The sequence below is a fragment of the Chrysochloris asiatica genome, unplaced genomic scaffold (genome assembly GCF_000296735.1).
Source record: "Chrysochloris asiatica unplaced genomic scaffold, ChrAsi1.0 scaffold00110, whole genome shotgun sequence".
In the NCBI taxonomy this organism is placed as follows: Eukaryota; Metazoa; Chordata; class Mammalia; order Afrosoricida; family Chrysochloridae; genus Chrysochloris; species Chrysochloris asiatica.
The window spans coordinates 4,896,583-4,914,655 of NW_006408628.1; the positions used below are offsets into that span (position 1 = coordinate 4,896,583).

The 18,073-nt window shown below is 38.7% G+C and overlaps 1 protein-coding gene across 1 annotated transcript in view; it reads right to left on the reverse strand.

Moving 5' to 3' along the window:
- Positions 1-607: 607 nt before the first annotated feature.
- PECR (peroxisomal trans-2-enoyl-CoA reductase) overlaps positions 608-18,073 on the reverse strand; it is a 31,383-nt gene continuing 13,917 nt past the window's right edge. Inside the window, exons 3-7 of the mRNA XM_006867856.1 lie at positions 17,813-17,978; positions 15,762-15,843; positions 8,539-8,635; positions 4,347-4,454; positions 608-808 (exon numbers count right to left, since the gene is read on the reverse strand). Of these exons, the coding sequence (XP_006867918.1) occupies positions 608-808; positions 4,347-4,454; positions 8,539-8,635; positions 15,762-15,843; positions 17,813-17,978 (654 nt within the window). The remainder of the gene's footprint in view (positions 809-4,346; positions 4,455-8,538; positions 8,636-15,761; positions 15,844-17,812; positions 17,979-18,073) is intronic.

Below are 18,073 nucleotides of genomic sequence, written 5' to 3' on the forward strand. Positions count from 1 at the left end.
TCCATCAAATTGGTTTTGACTCAAGGTGACCCTATGCACAAAAAGAAATGTTGCCCAGCCCTGGCTCACCCCCGCAATTTCTTGTAAATGGAACCATTGGGATCCATAGGGTTTTCAAAGGCTGATTTTCAAAAGAAGATTACCAGGCCTTTCTTCCTGGTCCATCTTAGTCTGAAAGTTCTGCTGAAAGCTCTCTGCTGGCAGATGAGTAGCGGCTGTGCACAACATGCACAGGCTGGAACAGAACAGGGTCTCTTGCATGGAGGGCAAGAATTCTACAAGTGCACCGCCTCACCTGTGAAACCTTAGTATTCTCTTTTATTCTGTAAGCTACCTAATTCTCGTTTTTTGTTTCTAGTTTTTATTCTAGTTAACAATATCAATATTAATGAATATTCATACTAAATTTTCTGTTAAAACAAGCAGTTTGTTTCTGTCTCCTCAGGCTGACGGTAGTAGCAGGAGAGAGAGATGGGGGCAGAGAGAGAGGGGACCGAGTGAGTGAGTGGGCTAACACCAGGGTCTGAAGGAACAATTCTTGGTGCTAAGAGTGCCCTGGAAACCAGAAGCTGGTGGTGTGTTTGTTTCCAGGTTCCTGAGGCCTGGTTTAGTGACTGTTCCTATGTTCGGGAGACCTGGTTGGGAAACTGCTTCCAATCATATTCCTGTACTTGGATGGAGCTCCTCCACTTTGCAGGTCCCCCTGATCAAGTGTGATAGTTGGAATGGTGGTCATGTCCACCTCGGTCAGGTTCCCTAGAAGCAGAGCAGGTAGAGATTCGAGCACACCGGGTACACTGAAGGGGAGCTAATGGAAAAGACATGAAGGAAGCAGGATTGAACAAGGATGCAACTTCACTTCCACCTCAGTGTTAGTCTGAGCCCATGGGTGCCCCCAGCCCTACCTGAGAAGCCACTCACTCCTTTCCCGTCAGAGTTCACCCTCTCTTCCCCTGCTGTGTCTTCATCTCATTCCTGGCCACCATCCCATTTATGTCCTCAAATTTCTCTTCCCATGAAGGCTTTCTTTATTCATCTCTCTTTCCCTTCACAATCAAGCTTTCTGAAGGAATCACCCACTTAGCAGTTGTCAAAGTGCGGCTAGCAAATTCCTGGGTGTCCCTGAGACCTTTTCAGGAGTATGCAAGGTCAAAACGGTCTTGATAATAATACTAAGGCCTTTTTTATCTTTTTCACTGTGTTGACATTTGCACGAATGTTGCAAAGGCAATGGTGGAAAAACTACTAAAGCATGAACCAAGGCAGTAACATGAAAGGGTAGATTTGGAGTCCTGGTATGGCACTGTAGGATAAGCACTGGACTGTAAGGTCAGTTTGAACCACAAGGTTGGTGGCTCAAACCTACCAGCCGTTCCTCGGTAACTCTACACAGGTCGCTATGAGTCAGAACTAACTTGACAGCACTTACTGACAAGTCATTATATTTACAAGCCCCGGTGGTACTGTAGGGGTACGCCTTCGGCTGTTAACCACAAGGTTGGCAGGTGAAAACCACCAGCTGCTCTGCAAGAGAAAGATGAGGCCGTCTGCCCCAGTAAAGACTTAACAGTCTCTGAAACCCTATGTGGGGTCACTATGAGTCAGAATTGACTAGGTGGTAGTGAGTTTTGAGTCATTATACTATTCTTTACTTGCAAGTACTCATGGGAAGGGAAGGGCAATGTAACTTTAGAAAGTCCTTTATGAAGCAGTTAAAATCGTTATACTATCTCACTACCCTTAAGTATCCATTTTAAAAATATATTTTGGCTGCACATAAAGGATAATGGCTATTTTAAGGAAAAGAATGTGTGATTGAGTATCAAGCTAAACTAGCCACTGTTTTTCAAGAAATTCCACAATTATCTGAAAAGCTTATTAATAGTTCCTCCCTTTGCCATCTGCATATCAGTGTGAGGGCAGATTTTCTTCATATACTTTAACCAAAACAACATACTGCAAAAGATTGAATGCAGGGAAGATATGATAATCCAGTTCTATTCTACTAAACCACGCATTAACAATGCCATTCTTTCCACTGAATTGCTTCTTGTTTTGCTCTGGAAAATGGAGGTATTTTTCACTTTAAAAATGTTATGTTAGTATGTGACACATTTGTTACCATTACATTTAAATTAATAAGAATGTAAATGTTTCTGTTTTGATTTTAATACAATAAAATCAATTATTGAAGGACCCTGCTCCTGATCATCAAAATGGCATTGCAGGTACACCAAGTGTCGCTGAATAAAGTCCTGCTTTAGCTTCTGGTCTCTGGAAAGCTTAAGTCTTTATTATACCAAAAGACCCTTTCCCTGGTAGTTTCAGGAAAATCTCCATAACCCCACCCATTGAAAACTCACCAGAACTGTATCAGACCATACCGCCTTAAATACCCCAGTCTGTAAGAAAACAGGTGGGCTCTTGGTCTCCTTTGGTGACTTAGTGTACTCCCTCCCAGGTTTACTCTCAATAAACCTGCCTGCTGTTGAAGCCACGCTTCTCTCCTTGTCTCTTTCTTTCTTATTCCTTATAATAATACAATGCACATATAAAGAATATTATGTTCAAAATGAAAATTATATCATTCCTTTGATTAAAAATTAGCTCTGAGAATAACATGTTTCATCTAATGATTTCACATTATCTCCTAGAATTTTAAGTGTACTTTGCACAGGAGAGCATGATGATATTCAAGGATTCACTATAGAATTATTATAACAATGTTTATTGAAAGAATCTATATAATAAAAATCTAAATGTCCAACCATAAGGTCTGATTAAATATATTATGGTATATCCATAACAAGTTGTGACAAAAAGCATAAAGTAGAATCCCATTTTTCAGAAATGCAAATATAGGTACACGCACATACATATTTTTGTGTTTATACATAGTAACTTTCTGAAAGACACATCAAACTGATAATGAAAGGTAGTTATATGAATTGGTACTCTATTTCTTTTAATAGCTTAAAAAAAATTTAGTCCCTTAATATATCTGAAAGTTATATTGATAGGAGATAAGAGGATCTCATTTAATTACTTCTAAATGAATAACCAATTACTTCAAAGCTTTTGCTGTATGACTCCTGCTTTCCTCATAGATTTGAAATACTATTTTTATCCTATACTAAACTACATGCATATCTGGTCTGAATCAAGAATCCAGTCTGTTCCAATAATTTCATTCAGTTACAGTATAAGTACCCAGACTTAAAATCATTGTGTCCATTTATATGTAGTCTCCTTATTTAGTTTTATTGTGGTATACCATTAAGTGCATTCCAACTCACAGAAACACTGTATAGGGCTTCTGAGGCTATAAATCTCTATGGGAGCAGAAAGTCTCATCTTTCTCCTGCAGAGCACCTTGTAGATTCAAACTGCTGACCTGTGGTTAGTAACCCACTATGCTACAGGGCTATTTGGTTTTATAGTATTCTGATATCTGTAAAAGAAAATTCTGCCATTATTTTTCAAGATGTTTTTGGCTGTTCTTGCATAAATATTTTTCTTAGATAAACTTTTGAATCAGTTTGCTAAATTCCGAGTATATACATTTATGAAGGAGCTCTAGCAGCATGGTGGGTTATGCACAGGGCTGCTAACCTCAAGGTCAGCAATTTGACTCTACCAGCCACCCCACTGGAGAGAGATGGGGCTTTCTGCTCCTGTAAAGATATAGCTTCGGAAACCCTGTCAGAACTGAGTCAAGGGCACATAACAGCAAGTCTGTAGATTAATTTATGGAAACTCGGACTTTTAAATAAAATTGATTACCTCCATTGAGAAATATGACATGTTTCGTGTTTATTTTGGTCTTTCTGTTCTTTAGTTTTTTGTTATTGTTGTTGTTGTTATTTTACCCTTTAGAGATAAATTTAATCCTGGGCATTTTAGTTTTTATTATCATTGCAAAAAAGTACATATATTGTAATTGCATTTTAAGACTGGTATTGTTAGCATTTTTAAAAGCTATTGGTATTTACATATTCACATCTGGTTTCCATACTGAAATTTTGTGTAGAACTTCATATAGTCACAATGATCTGATTTACTGAGGGTCCTATATATTGAAAAGTACCAAGCAATAAGATAATGTAGTTGAGATATGCAATCAAAGAATTAAACATGCTGTTCTTATTTCACACTGCATTCACTCCTCAGTAAAGGCTGTGGCTAGTATCCAAAACACAAACAGAAGCATAGAGGAAATGGTTTGGAAGTAGTGGGAGAAATAATTTCTATCAGAAAACCAGGTCATATAAAAAGGGTAGCAAATGTTACAAATTGTCAAGGTATAAAACCCAGTAATTTTCACCAATGCTGGAAATGTCTCTTACCTCTTCAGGAACTCCAAGTCTCTTAGCTGGGATATTCCTAAAATTCCCAAATAAATCATCTGCCATATGACCATAGTTGTCAAAAGCAGTCTTAGAGTAAATGGTTCCCTACGATTAGAAAAAAAAACAGAAACAAAATATAGTACATAAAGTTAAATGTTGACTGTAAAGACATTTTTGTAAAGACTGTATTGACATTTTGTAAAGACTGTATTGACAGCCCAAAGATTGTCTCTAATGATCCGCAACTAACACCAGAAAGTTAAATCCAATGCTACCAAGTTGGTTCCAACTCATAGCAGCATATAGTATTGAGGAGGGCTGCCCCATGAGTTTCTAAGTCTGCGTTCTCGATGGAAGCCGACTGACACATTTTGCTCCCATCGAGCAGCTGGTGGGTTCGAATTTCTGACCTTTCAGTTAGCAGTAAGTGCTTACTTACTCACTGCCATCAGGGCTCCATACCAGAAAAAAAATTTTAAGTGCTATTAAGTGCTATTGGGTTGGTTCTGACCCACTGTTCCCCTATACAGAGATTCCAAGGAGTGGCTGGTGGCTTTGAACAAGCAACCTCCTGATTAGAGCTTCAGCGCCACACCAGAAAACTGTTGCTGTTGTTAAGTGTCATTGAGTCAGTTTCTATTCATAGCAACTCTGAATAGTGTTTCCAAGGAGAAGCCAGTGGGTTTGAGCCACCAATCTATGGTTAGCAGTCCAATGCTTATCCTACCACACAACAACAGGGCTCCACTCCAGATAATTAAGTGGACTAAATTCACTAGAAACATTCCTATAAATACTTTAACCACAGCACCACCAGTGTTCCTTTATCTCATATGAGTTTTTCTCAAAACTGTCTTAGAATACTCAACTGGTGGTCTTAGATGCCACCGAATCACGTCCAACTCATAGAGACCCTATACACAAAAGAATCACAAACTGCCCAGTCCTGGGCCATCCTCACAATTGTTATATTTCAGTCCACTGCTGCTGCCATCATATCAGTGCATCTCATTAGGGTCTTCCTCTTTTTCACTGACCCTCCATTTTACCAAGCATGTTGTCCTTCTCCAGGGACTGGTTCCTCCTGATAACATGTTCAAAGTATGATAGATGAAGTCTCACCATCCTGGCTTCTAAGGAACATTTTGGTTGCACTTCTTCCAAAACTGATTTGTTTGTTCTTCTGGCAGTACTTTTAATAATCTTCTCTAACACCATCGATTATTCTACAATCATCATTATTCACTGTCCAACTTTCACATGTATATGAGGCTACTGAAAACACCAGGGCTTGGGTCAGGCACACCTTAGTCCTCAAACTGTTATCTTTGCTCTTAAACACTTTAAAGAGGTCTTGTGCAGCAGATTTACCTAGCGCAATACATCATTTGATCTCTTGACTACTGCTTCCATGAGTGTTGATACTTGATCCAAGAAGAATGAAGTCCTTGACAACTTCAATCTTTTCATTTATCATGATGTTATTTATGAGTCCAGTTGTGAGGATTTTTATCTTCTTTACATTGAAGTACAATCCTTTATGGAAGGCTGTAGTCTTTGATTTTCATTAGTAAGTATTTTAAGTCCTCTTGGCTTCCAGCAAGCAAGGTTGTATCATCTCATATCGCAGATTGTTAGTGAGTCTTCCTTAAATTCTGATGCTGTGTTCTTCTTTATATAATCCAGCTTCTCGGATTATATGCTCAGCATACAGATTTGAATAAATATGGTGAAAGGATACACTCCAGAAGCACTTTTCCCTTTGTCTTATTTGGACAACTGCCTCTTGGTCTATGTACAGATTCCTCATGAGCACAATTAAGTGTTCTGAAATAATCCATTCTTTACAATGTTCCCCATAGTTTGTCATGATCCAGTCAAAAGACTTTGCATAGTCAATAAAGTACAGTAAACATCTTTCTGATATTCTCTGCTTTCAGCCAAGATCCATGTGATGTCAACAGTGATATCCCTAGTTTCATGTCCTCTTCTGAATTTAGCTTGAATTTCTGGTAGTTCCCTGTCAATGTACTATTGCAACTGATTTTGAATTATCTTCAGCATAATTTTACTTGCTTGTGATAATAATGATATTGTTCAATGATTTCCACATTCCACTGAAATGGACACAAATATGAATTTAGCCATCTTCCAAATTTCTTGGAAGTCAACTTGGATTATCTGAATGCTCAGTCTGTGATCTCTTTTCCCTTAATAGTCAATCAAGCCTTGGATTTTGTTCATAAAAGACTTGGCTCCTATAAGGCCTAATTGTATGAGTAATTTAGAAAGGCCTTGACTAGGAACAATGGAACTTGGCTTCTTTGCAAGGAGAGACCGGCCAATGGCTAAATGAGACCTTTAGAAAATGCAATGTTGTCTTGGCTTTTCACTGAGTGAAATTACAAACAAAACATTTAAAACTAATATAAATAAGCTAGCATTTTAATTAAGAATTCTTTTCTTTATTTTTCAATAGTTTTCAAGGGCTTTGAAATAGTGTTATAAAAAACTGTATACAACAGGATAATAAAACTTTTTGTTGTTGGCTTATACCTACACAGAAGTTATGGGGAGGAGAGAGAAGAAAAATGAGGTGAAACTAAGATGAGAAATATTTGGAAGTATTAATTACTCCAGATGATACTGGGGAGACATATTGGCTTCCAATCAAACTGCTTATAACCTTTGAAAGCTGCAGATTCTCTAGAGGACAAACATGAGTTAAAACTGTACTTATAATAGTAACATACTATGAAAAATGTCCAAGAGAGCCATTATTCCAAGGTACTAACATTAAGACTGTACTATATTTAGTTTTCCCTATAAATACCTGAAAGAGTCCTGATGTCACTCTCGGTTAGGCATTGGGCTGCTAACCAGAAAGTTGGCAGTTCAAACCCACAGATGTCCTGTGCAAGAAAGATGAGGCTGTCTGCTTTATAAAGACCTTGTTGTTTTGTTGTTGTTGTTAAGTGCTGTCGAGTCGATTCTGACCCATAGCGACCTTGTATAGGGTTTCCAAGGAGCAGCTGGTGAGCTTGAACCACTGACTTTGCAGTTCAATCCTATATATGATCACTCTGAGTAGGAACCGACTCGATGGCAGTGGGTTTGGGATATTTGAGTGGAAATGGGTAGGTTTTATCCAGTGGGATAAAACACTGGATCACAAGGTCGGTTTGAACCATAAGGTCAGTGGTTCAAACTTACCAGCTGCTCCTTGGAAACCCTACACAGAGTCACTGTGAGTTGGTACCAACTTGATGGTATTCAACAAGAACAATGTAAGTTATGGAGGACTGAAGGGATATGAAGTCTTTGGCTTCCAGAACCTTGCAATTTTGTTGGAGACATTTTTCTACTGACTTCAACAAGTGTGAACTAAGTTCATACTTAGTTGCCACTGAGTAGTATGGACAATGGCATCTATGCATACTATACAACTAGAACTATAGATCATATCCACAGATGCAAGGGTTTTCCAGGTGGAGATGATTATCATAATAATGACTAGGAAACTTCACAGAAGAAATGGAATTTTGGAGGAAGTTGAGTTTTGTAGAATGACAGATATTTAGTGTAATGTCTCTTTTGGAGTACAAATCAGTACGTAATAAGGATGCTTAAGCTATGGCTTACTTCACAAAAAAATGATAGTTTTGAAGTTGACTACATTGTGATTATTTTTCTTGTCATTTACTTAATATTTCAGAGACTCTTTAACTGGGAGTTCCTCTCCAAAAAACTCTGACTTTAGGGTTCTCTTTTTCCTGGAAAAGGATTAATGGTGTGCAAAGAAATACCAAGTAAGCTTTAAAAAATTCATTCTTCAAAGCAGTGATTCTCAACCTTCAATGTGCATTTAAATTTCCAAGGGAACTCTTACAAATATAGATGCCTGGACCCCACGATTTGGGGTTAAGTTTATATATCACTATTTTTCAAACGTTTAACAGATAATTTTAATATACAACCAAAATTGAGAATCATTAACTTAATATAACCTTTGTAACAATCTGATTGTCAAAAAGACAATCTGCTGTAATACAAATTAGACTTTCTGATTTCATCTGTATTTTGTAAAGTAAATCTTCATTACTACATGTACATATACCCCTATCAACAGCATAAATGGTTTGAGAAAAGCACAATTTGTCAACAGCTTTCACATAAATAGTTTACCTACAGGTGCAACACAGTTCATCCTTACTCCACTGCTGGCCCATTCCAAAGCTAAGGTTTTGGTGAGGTTGTGGATACCTTCTCTTGCAGCTCCACTATGCCTTTTAAAAACAAAACAAACATTGCAATCAGCTTCTGTTGACCTTTTCTCTCAGTTACCTAAACTGACTGTTGTGCCAATGACCAGACAAAGCCCAGCAAGAGCATTCTAGTTAAAAGTTTTATATCTTGTTGAGTCTTTGTCTAAGCAATGAGTATAGAACCAGGTAACCCAATATGAAAGACAAACCAAGTGTCTTAGTTCTCAAGTGGGGAGCGTCAACAAGCAGGTATTTATTTTCTCACAGCTTAAGAGGCTAGAAGTCCAAATTCAGGGCACCAGCTGGAAGGGAAGACTTTCGCTGTCAAACACTAGGGGAAGGTCCTCGATTCTTCAGCTTTTGTGTTTTGGTTCCTTGGAGATCTCTATGAGGCTTGGCATCAGTCTTTCCCTATCTTTTTATTTCTGTTTATAGTTCTGGTGTGTCACTATAGATTAAGCACTGGACTGCTAACTGCAAGGTCAGTAGCTCATACCTACCAGCCACTCCTTGGAAACACTATACAGGGTCACTATAAGTTAGAACTAACTTGAAGGTACTTAACAACAGCTCTCTGCTTTGTTATTTAATCTTTCTTTATAGCTCAAGAAAGAATGACTCAAGATACACCCTCCACTAACCCTGCCTCATTAGCATAACAAAGTCAAACCATTCCCAAATGGGATTATAACCACAGGCAAAGAGGTCAGGATTTACAACATACATTTTGGGGGAACATATTCAACCTATATATAGCGTAGTGGTTACGAATCGGGCTGCGAACCTTAAGGTCAGCGGTTCGAAACTACCAGCCGCTCCGCGGGAGAAAGATGAGGCTTTCTACTCCCGTAAAGATTTACACCCTCGGAAACCCTGTACAGGGTCGCTATGGGTCGGACCCGACTCGATGGCACTCAACAACAACAACAACAACATTCAACCTATAACATTAAACTCTCTGATAGTCAAACAAATCTCACATTGCTTAGGCTGCCTGAGGTCCCCCCAAATTACCATATGCATAAGAGAATTTTTTTCTAAGAGAAAAAAAAAATTAGTAAATTTGAGGGTTACAAGGATGTGGATATTTTTTTCATCAATTTTAGATAACAAAGTATATGAAATTCATACATATGGTTAGAAATATCAATAGACTTTTTAGACATCAAAATTTGTTTGTGTTGGCTACCTAAAATGAGGGGGCGATAAAGGCATGAAGTGACGGGCTTACAAGGTTTCAAGAGGGACTTTAGTTTAAGAGTGTGTGTGGGAAGATAGAGTCACCATTGGATAATTTTCATCTTGTCTAGATAGGTCTGGTGATAGGGATAAGATTCTTATGATTCAATAGTGCGTAATTGTCATCATGACTAATTGTGACTGTCACAATTGTAACAAAACAATTTGTAATAAACAGGAGGGAGTAGTTAATCTTATAGTCCAGAAACAGAGGACCCTAGGACCATCAAGGAAGAATAGCACAAGTGGAATGTATAACCTTATCCGAGCAGGGACACCAGAGATGGAGGCAGAGATGGGGACATGGCAAGAGGGAGCAGTTGAGGACTCTAGATTCATGGAAAGAGAGGGACTAAGAGCTGGCAACCAGGAGACAGACTTGCAGAATGTGCCCTTTGGTGGTATAAATTATTATATATGCCTGAGTGTTTTTTAAAAAAAGAGCTAAAATGAATAGAGAGAAATGTTGTTAACTGATGGTACATAGTGGAGCTTATAATCATCGTAATGAAACAAAGGATATGATTTGTTGAATGTAAACCTGACCTGTCTTGTAAACTTTCACTCAATTCACAATAAGGCCTTAAAAAGACAATGTGTTTGTTGTTGTTATTAGGTGATGATGAGTTCGTTCTGACTCATAGCGAGCCCATGCACAACAGAAGGAAACACTGCCTGGTCTTGTACGAATTCTAGAACTGAGTCTCCTGCACCACAGTGCGGCGGCCAGGTGGGCAAGGACCTAAGTGTGTGCGCAAAGCTGCCTCTGTGCTACAGTATTCTGTCTCTGCTGCTTGATAGTTTCAAATTTTAACTAGCTTGGAACAGAAGTCATCTGGTTGTTGTCGTTAGGTGCTGTCGAGTTTGTATCGACTCTTATCAACCATATGCTCAACAAAACACTGCCAATCGCACATAAATTACTACTACGCTTCAGCCCTTTGCTGCTGCCACTGAGTCCATCCAGCTCATTGGGTGTCTTCCTCTTTTTGGCTGACCCTCCACTTTACCAAGAATGATGTCCTTCTTCTCAGGGACAAGTCCCTCCTGATAATATGTCCGAAATATAGATTTGTTTGTTCCTCTGGAAGTCCAGTGTGCTTTTAATAGTCTTCTGCAGCCTTCTTTATTCAATGTCTAACTTTTACAGGCATATGAGGCTACTGGAAATCCATGAGTGGGTCAGGCACACCTTAGTCCTCAAACTGACATCTTTGCTCTTGGACACTTTAAAGAGGTCTTGTGCAGCAGACCTCTTTAAAAATAAACTTTAAAATAAATTAGTAAAAAATAAACTTAAATAATTTTTTCAGAAAAAGGATACAAAGCATTGGTTTGCAATAGTAGGGGGAGCTCTTGCAGAAGGTACACAGATATTATTGCTTAGAAAATTCTGATTACATGATCTTCAGAACCAAATATAGGGTAATTTATTGTAGAGAAACAAGCTTATAAAACTAATCAGGAATTATTTTCTTTCAACACAAACACATTTGAAAGTAATGATGAAAAGATGTTATTTAGCAAATGTTGTTGGACTTTAACATTTCTTTTGGTGCAGGTCGGCTGGTAATGAATTCTTTCAGAATTTGTACATTTGAAAAAGTCTTCATTTTGCCTTTCTTTTTGAAAACTATTCACTGGGTAAAGAATTCTGGGTTGATTTTTTTTTCTTTCAATACTTTAAAAATGTTACTCTATCTTCTGAAAAGTATTGTTTACAACAAGAAATCTGCTGTCATCTTTATCTTTGTTCTTTATAGAGCATTTTTCCTCTAGCTGATTTTAATATTTCTGCTGTATCCCTGGTTTTAAGCAATATGATTGTGATGTATCTTGTTATAGTTTTCTTCATGTTTCTTGTACTTTAGTTTCATTGAGATTCTTGGATCTATAGGATTATGATGTTGTTAGTTGCTATCGAGTAATTTTCATCAAATTTGAAAAAGTTTCAAACAGTTTTCTTTAAAAGCTTTTTCTGTCCCTCACCTTCTCTCTCTTCTGCAGGGGCTCCAATTACACATATAATCATCTCACTGTTTACTGATGGTTTGTTCATTTTGTGTTGCCTTTTTCTCTGAGTGTTTCGCTTTGTTGTTGTTGTTGTTAAGTACTGTGGAGTCGATTCCGACTCATAGTGACCCTGTATAGGGTTTCCGAGGCTGTAAATCTTTACAGGAGCAGAAAGCCTCATCTTCCACAGAACAGCTGGTAGTTTCGAACTGCCGACCTTGAGGTTAGCAGCCTGATTCATAACCACTACGCTACCAGACTGCTTGGATAGTTGCGATTGTTAACACTTTATCTAATGAGTCATTAATCCTATCCAGTGAATTTTTCATCTCAGATATTATACTTTTCATTTCTGTAAGATTGATTTTGGCCTTTTTTAATACCTTCTATGATTCTACTTAGCATGTTTCATCTGTCCTTTAGTTTCTTGAACATATAGAATATAATAGTAACTGTTTTAAAGTCCTTGTCTACTAATTTAATCATCTGTGTCATTTCTGAGCCTGTTTTGATTGATCAGTTTTCTCCTCATCATGGATATATATTCAATCAAAACAGGCTTCTTTGGACACCTGGTAGTTTTTTTTTTTTTTATTGAATTCCAGACATTGTAATTTTTCACCTTGTTAAGTGCTGAGTGTTTTTATATCCTATAAACATTCTTGCACTTTGCTATAGAATGCTATTAGATTACTTAGAACAGGTTTTATCCTTTTGTGACTTGACTTTATGCATTGTTTAGTAGGATGGGTTATGCATTGGGCTGCTATCCACAAGGTTAGCCATACCAGTCCACCAGGCATTTCTCAAGAGACAGATGAAACTTTATGCTTCCATAAGAGTTGGAAACAACTCAATGGCACTTATCAACAACAATGAAGCAGGACCAAGAGTTTTTGGTTTAGCTGTTTTTAGTTATGAAGTTTTATAATCTGGATGTTGAGAAAAGGCCCTGGAAGGGTGGGCTCCAAGCGCTGTTGTCTCTAAATCCTTTCAGGTGGTTCTTTCTCCAGACTCAGTTTTTTCTTGTGCATGTACTGATCAGTATTCAATTAATACCCAAAGAAGAACCTTTGCAGATCGATTGCTCTATCACCGCAGCTCTCTTTTCTCCAGTATTCTGTCCTGCAAACGAACCGCCTTGAATTCTCTGGTCTCGCAGTTCTTTCTCTCAACTGCCTCAGTGCGTCTAGCTGAGTCATGATCCAGAAACTTTTCTCACTAAATAAACTGAAGTAATAACAAGGGATCACCTCATTTCTTTGCTATTTTCAGATATTACTGTCTTTCACTGCCTGATGTCCACTGTCTTGAGTGTCATTGTTTCATATATTTTGTTCCTTTTTTCAGTTGTTTTAGGTAGAAGCTAAAATCTGTCCCTGGTACTCTACCTTGATCTAAGGTGAAAATCGTGATATATTTTGGTTCAGTAAAAAAATGAATATAAGTTAAAAAACAACTTAAGAGTATTCAAAACAATATCCATTTGCAGACATCATCCTCCCAGTTATAGGTTTGATTAAAGCAGTTACAAGTTACAACACTAGATTAGAAAGTGCTCAAGGCACAGAGTCAGGACAGCCCCTCCCCAGCCGTGCTCCTCAAACAGGCCTGTCTCTGCTCTCAGAATGTTAACAAAATTCACAGGGCTGCTGACAAATACGCAGGGGACACACCACTCCACCATAAGCCTCTGCCTAAAGGCACTTGGCTCTAGCTCTGTGGATCAGCAAAGCTAGCCCCTCCAATTAAGAGTCTGGAGGTACCCCACTCTGAAAGCAAGTGTCCTGCCCAGTGTCCCTCAGCTTGACTTGCTCCATGGGCAGGGAGTCCACTGCTCTGTCTCACACTCTGGGTCTTGGTTCTGCTGCTGCTACTTCTCTGCCACTCCTCTAGGGTCACAGCTTTCTGTCCTGGGTCATGGAGGTTCAATGCACAGGGATCTTGGGGGCCAACTGACACCCTCCACTCCTGGCTCCTCTTCTTTGATAGTAGGGAGATCCCCCCTCCTGCTTCTGAGATGGCTTATTGTAAACACATACTAAAGTTCCAAGTTTTAACAAATACAATGAACCCTGCTGATATCCACAGCTAGATCGAGTCAATCTATCAGTATCTTCTCCCACCTTCTTCTACCCAGACACCGCAGGGCAAAAATGTTGTTTGGTGGAAGTTACAGACTATGGCTAGAGGAGACATTAGATGATTCACTACACCACAGTAAGGTAGTAAGTAAAGAATAACAGGCAAGGAGAGGAAGTACATTTTGCCTGCCTTGCATCCTTCCTCCCTGTTTTTGGTCACAGCATCTTACTTTCCATTTGAGCAAGCCTAAGTACACGACCAAGTGGGTTTGACCCCACTTCTTCAGTCCTTGGCTGAGCATGCATATATAGCACTGTACCCCCATTCCCACAGGGCTGGACACATGGCCCCGGCAGGGTCAGATCATGAGAATACTCTCTAAGGCTTTGGCTAGTGCTTTCTTGTTTTTCTCCTGGCACTGTTTGAGAAGCATTCTTGGCTACTCCAGTGTTGATCTCTAGGTACCACCCACCTGAAAATGAAGGTGAAAGCAAGGCAAGCAAAGCCAACAGGAGAGGCAGATCCCTGACAACATCATGCCTGAACCTAGCAGGTCCCACATAGAATCACCTGTAAGGTTTATAAACACAGTACTTTGTTGGGGCCCATGCTCAGAGTTTCTGGTGCAGTTGGTCTGGAGTGGAGCTTGGGAATCTGCCTTTCTAACAAGTTCCCAGGTGATTCTCATGCTGCCAGTCCAGAAACCACACTTTGAAAACCAATGCCTTAGGTTTTTGCTTAAGCCTGTTCAGATGCTATTTCAAGCCACACAGAAAGTGTGTAAGTTGACGTCCGTTTGCTTAGAGGAAGCACACTCTCTGCTAACATGTGATTAATTAGAAGTACAAATCCTAACACTAGGTAGGTACCCACTCATGAAAACACTCAACCATTCAAGACCAGAGGGAAGCTTTTACCCAAGGACAACACTCAACAAGAAGTTAGAAAGGGTTAGCAAGCAATGAGGAATGGAAATGGGAAGCACAGGAAGGAAGTCGGATGACTGATGTCGCATTGTGGGGGTCGCCATCAATGACATGAAACAAAATGTGTAGGAATTGTTGAATAAGAAATTGGTTTGTTGTGTAAATCTTCATCTAATTCATAATAAAAATTTAAAAAGAGAAGTATAAAACCTTAGAGACTTTTAGAAAAAAAATTCTGGGTCATTTGTTAGGAGTAAACTACCAGCTGTTCCGCGGGAGAAAGATGAGGCTTTCTGCTCCCTTAAAGATTTACAGCCCCGGAAACCCTGTACAGGGTCGCTATGAGTCGGAACCGACTCCACGGCACCTAACAACAACAACAACAACAATCTAACAGTCCAGTCTCAAACTGAATATTAAATTCACATCTAAATTCAAATCTAAATTAACACACAGATTTGATTTTTATTTCACACTGTAATGAAGACTGTCCCCAAATACTAATACCTAGTTTAGTAATATCTAGATTAGGACTGCCAGATAAAAATACAGAGCACTCAGTTAAATTTTAATTTCAGATAAACAAACTAGAATTTGAATTTCAGTATCACTTAGCTTGCTATATTTTACATATATTTATAGTAAAAAATTATTTAAATGGGCACCCTGTGCTTTCTTTTCTTGGTAAATCTGGCATCCTTAATCTGAATGACAATGGTTTAGAATAATGTTTTTAAATTTTAAATAAAGAAAAATGCTTCATAAAGTTTTAAAAGTTCAGATAAAAGTTATGATGTGATCTTGATCCACATTTCCTTACCTCAGTTTCCCACAATCAGAGAACAACACTCTCAAACAAAGAAGAAATAGATAAAAATGCTTACGAAGCATACGGAAATCCATAACTAGTAATGACGGTGATATTGACAATAGACCCTCCATGCTCTTTCATCCAGGAGTTGTAAACTGTAGGATACAATGACAGGCCAATCAAATCTTGTCCCAGCATGCTGCCAGCCTGACACATCTTACATTTTATTTTTTTAAGAAAAAGCCTTGTTGAGGTATAATTTACACAACATAAAATTCAACCATTCTAAATGTGCAGTTGGATCCATTTAAAAATAGAAGATGCACATCTATCACCACAACCCAGTTTTAGAGCATTTCCTGACCCCCCCAAAAGTTTCCACTTACCTTTTTGCGAACCACCCCAAGGCAAACACTCATCTACTTTCTGTTTCTATAGATTCATCTTTTCGAACATTACATACATGGAATCATACAATATGTGATCTTTTTGACTAGCTTCTTTCACCTAGTATAATGTATGTGAGGTTTATCCATGCTATATGTCAAGAAGAATAGTCCAAGAAGAATGATCCTCAGTCCCGAATTATTACTATTATACTCCTGGTGTGGTGTTGTAGGATCAGCACTGGACTGCATATCCCAGGGTTGGCAGTTCAAACTCACCAGCTACTCCTGAAGAACCCTATCTATAGGGTGCCTGTGAGTTGGAACTGATAGAACAGTACTTAGCAACAACAACAGCCCTAGTCCTTGGGTGGACGTCCTTGGGTGGTGCAAATGGTTAAATCCTTGGGTGCTAACTGAAAGTCCACCTAGAGGCACTCAAAAGAAAGGTCTGGTGATCTACTTCTGAAAAATCAGTCATTAAAAACTCCGTGGAGCACAGTTCTACTCTCACATATGGAGAAGCAGAATTGTCAAGATGGCAACTAGCTTGGGTTTTTGTTTGTTTGTTTTTTAACACTATTTCTAAAGGAGCGTAGTGAGTTATGCAATGGGCTGCTGACCCCAAGGCCCACAGGTCTGAATCCAGCCATTACGCAGGGAAAAAATGAAGTTTTCTGTTCCCATAAAAATGTACAGCCTCGGGAACCCTATAAGGGTCACTCTGAGTTGGAACTGACTCAGCGGTCCCCAGCAGCAGCAGTACCCCTAGACTACCAGAAATGTTTCTGTAAGGGAGAAGTAAAGTTCTATACTATTAATGAGCCTGTTTTGTTCAAGATCCTGTATCACAACTAGTATAGAGCTTTTATACTGTTAGAAGAAGATGAAGGTTAAGAATGTTTGCAAGACCTTTAACTTAAAGAGGAGCCTTGGTGGAGCAATGGTTAAAGTGTTCCGCCCCTAAGCAGAAGGGTCAGCAACTTGAAGCACGTGGCAGTCAACTTTCATAAAGATTTACAGCCTTGGAAATCCCATGGGACTACATCTTGTCATCCTACAACTATCTTGGTTAATTAATAAGGGAGCCCATAAAACCCAACTTCAGGAGTTTAATATTGCTGCCTATGAAACATAACCTTTAACCCAAAGGCTACACATATAAGTTAAAAAGTGTTACTCAGAAAGTGTGGGACTCTGTCTCTGGTATGCTCCCAGAAGAGAATTAATAAATTGGTCCTTATAACACATGAACACATTCATATCTTAAAAACAAATTAAGTATGAGCATTTTCTCTAATTTTATTAACAACTATGTAACGCAATCTTTGCACAGATCAAGAATTTTCTCAGTATACACTCCCTAAACATAAGGTAAGACCAAAGGGTAATAAAATTTTACAAATATTGCCAAATCATTGTGTCAATTTGCATCCCTACACCTGTGTGAGAGGACTCCTGGTGTGGTGCTGTAGGATCAGCACTGAACTGCAAACCACAAGGTCAGCAGTTCAAACCCACCAGCTGCTACTTGGAAACCCTATATATAAGGTCGCTGTGAGTCAGAACAGAACTGATTCAACAACACTGAGCAACAAGAACAAACCTATATAAAAAAATCAGGGCCGTAAATGTTGATGCCAGATGGCTCGCGGGTCCCTCCCACTTTCTCTTTCAGGGTATTCTGAGATTTCAGAATAAATGTACCATGATTTCCCAGGTTATTGATCCCACTTGCCTGCTTTGCACATATAGAAGGTTCCTGTCAAGTTGGTTTCAATCACAGCATGCCATCCTTTTGAAGTGATTTGTTCAGCAGGAGACAGGAACTGGCCTCCTCCATTGTTTACCAAGAAATTGATCTTACCATAAAGACCTAACGTTGTTTTGATCAAATTATTCACCTAAAGAAAAAAAAACATTAAAAGAAAACTGATTAAAGATCATCAGGAAAAACCAAAAACAAAAATGGCAGTATGATAGAATAAGTAAGTTTTTC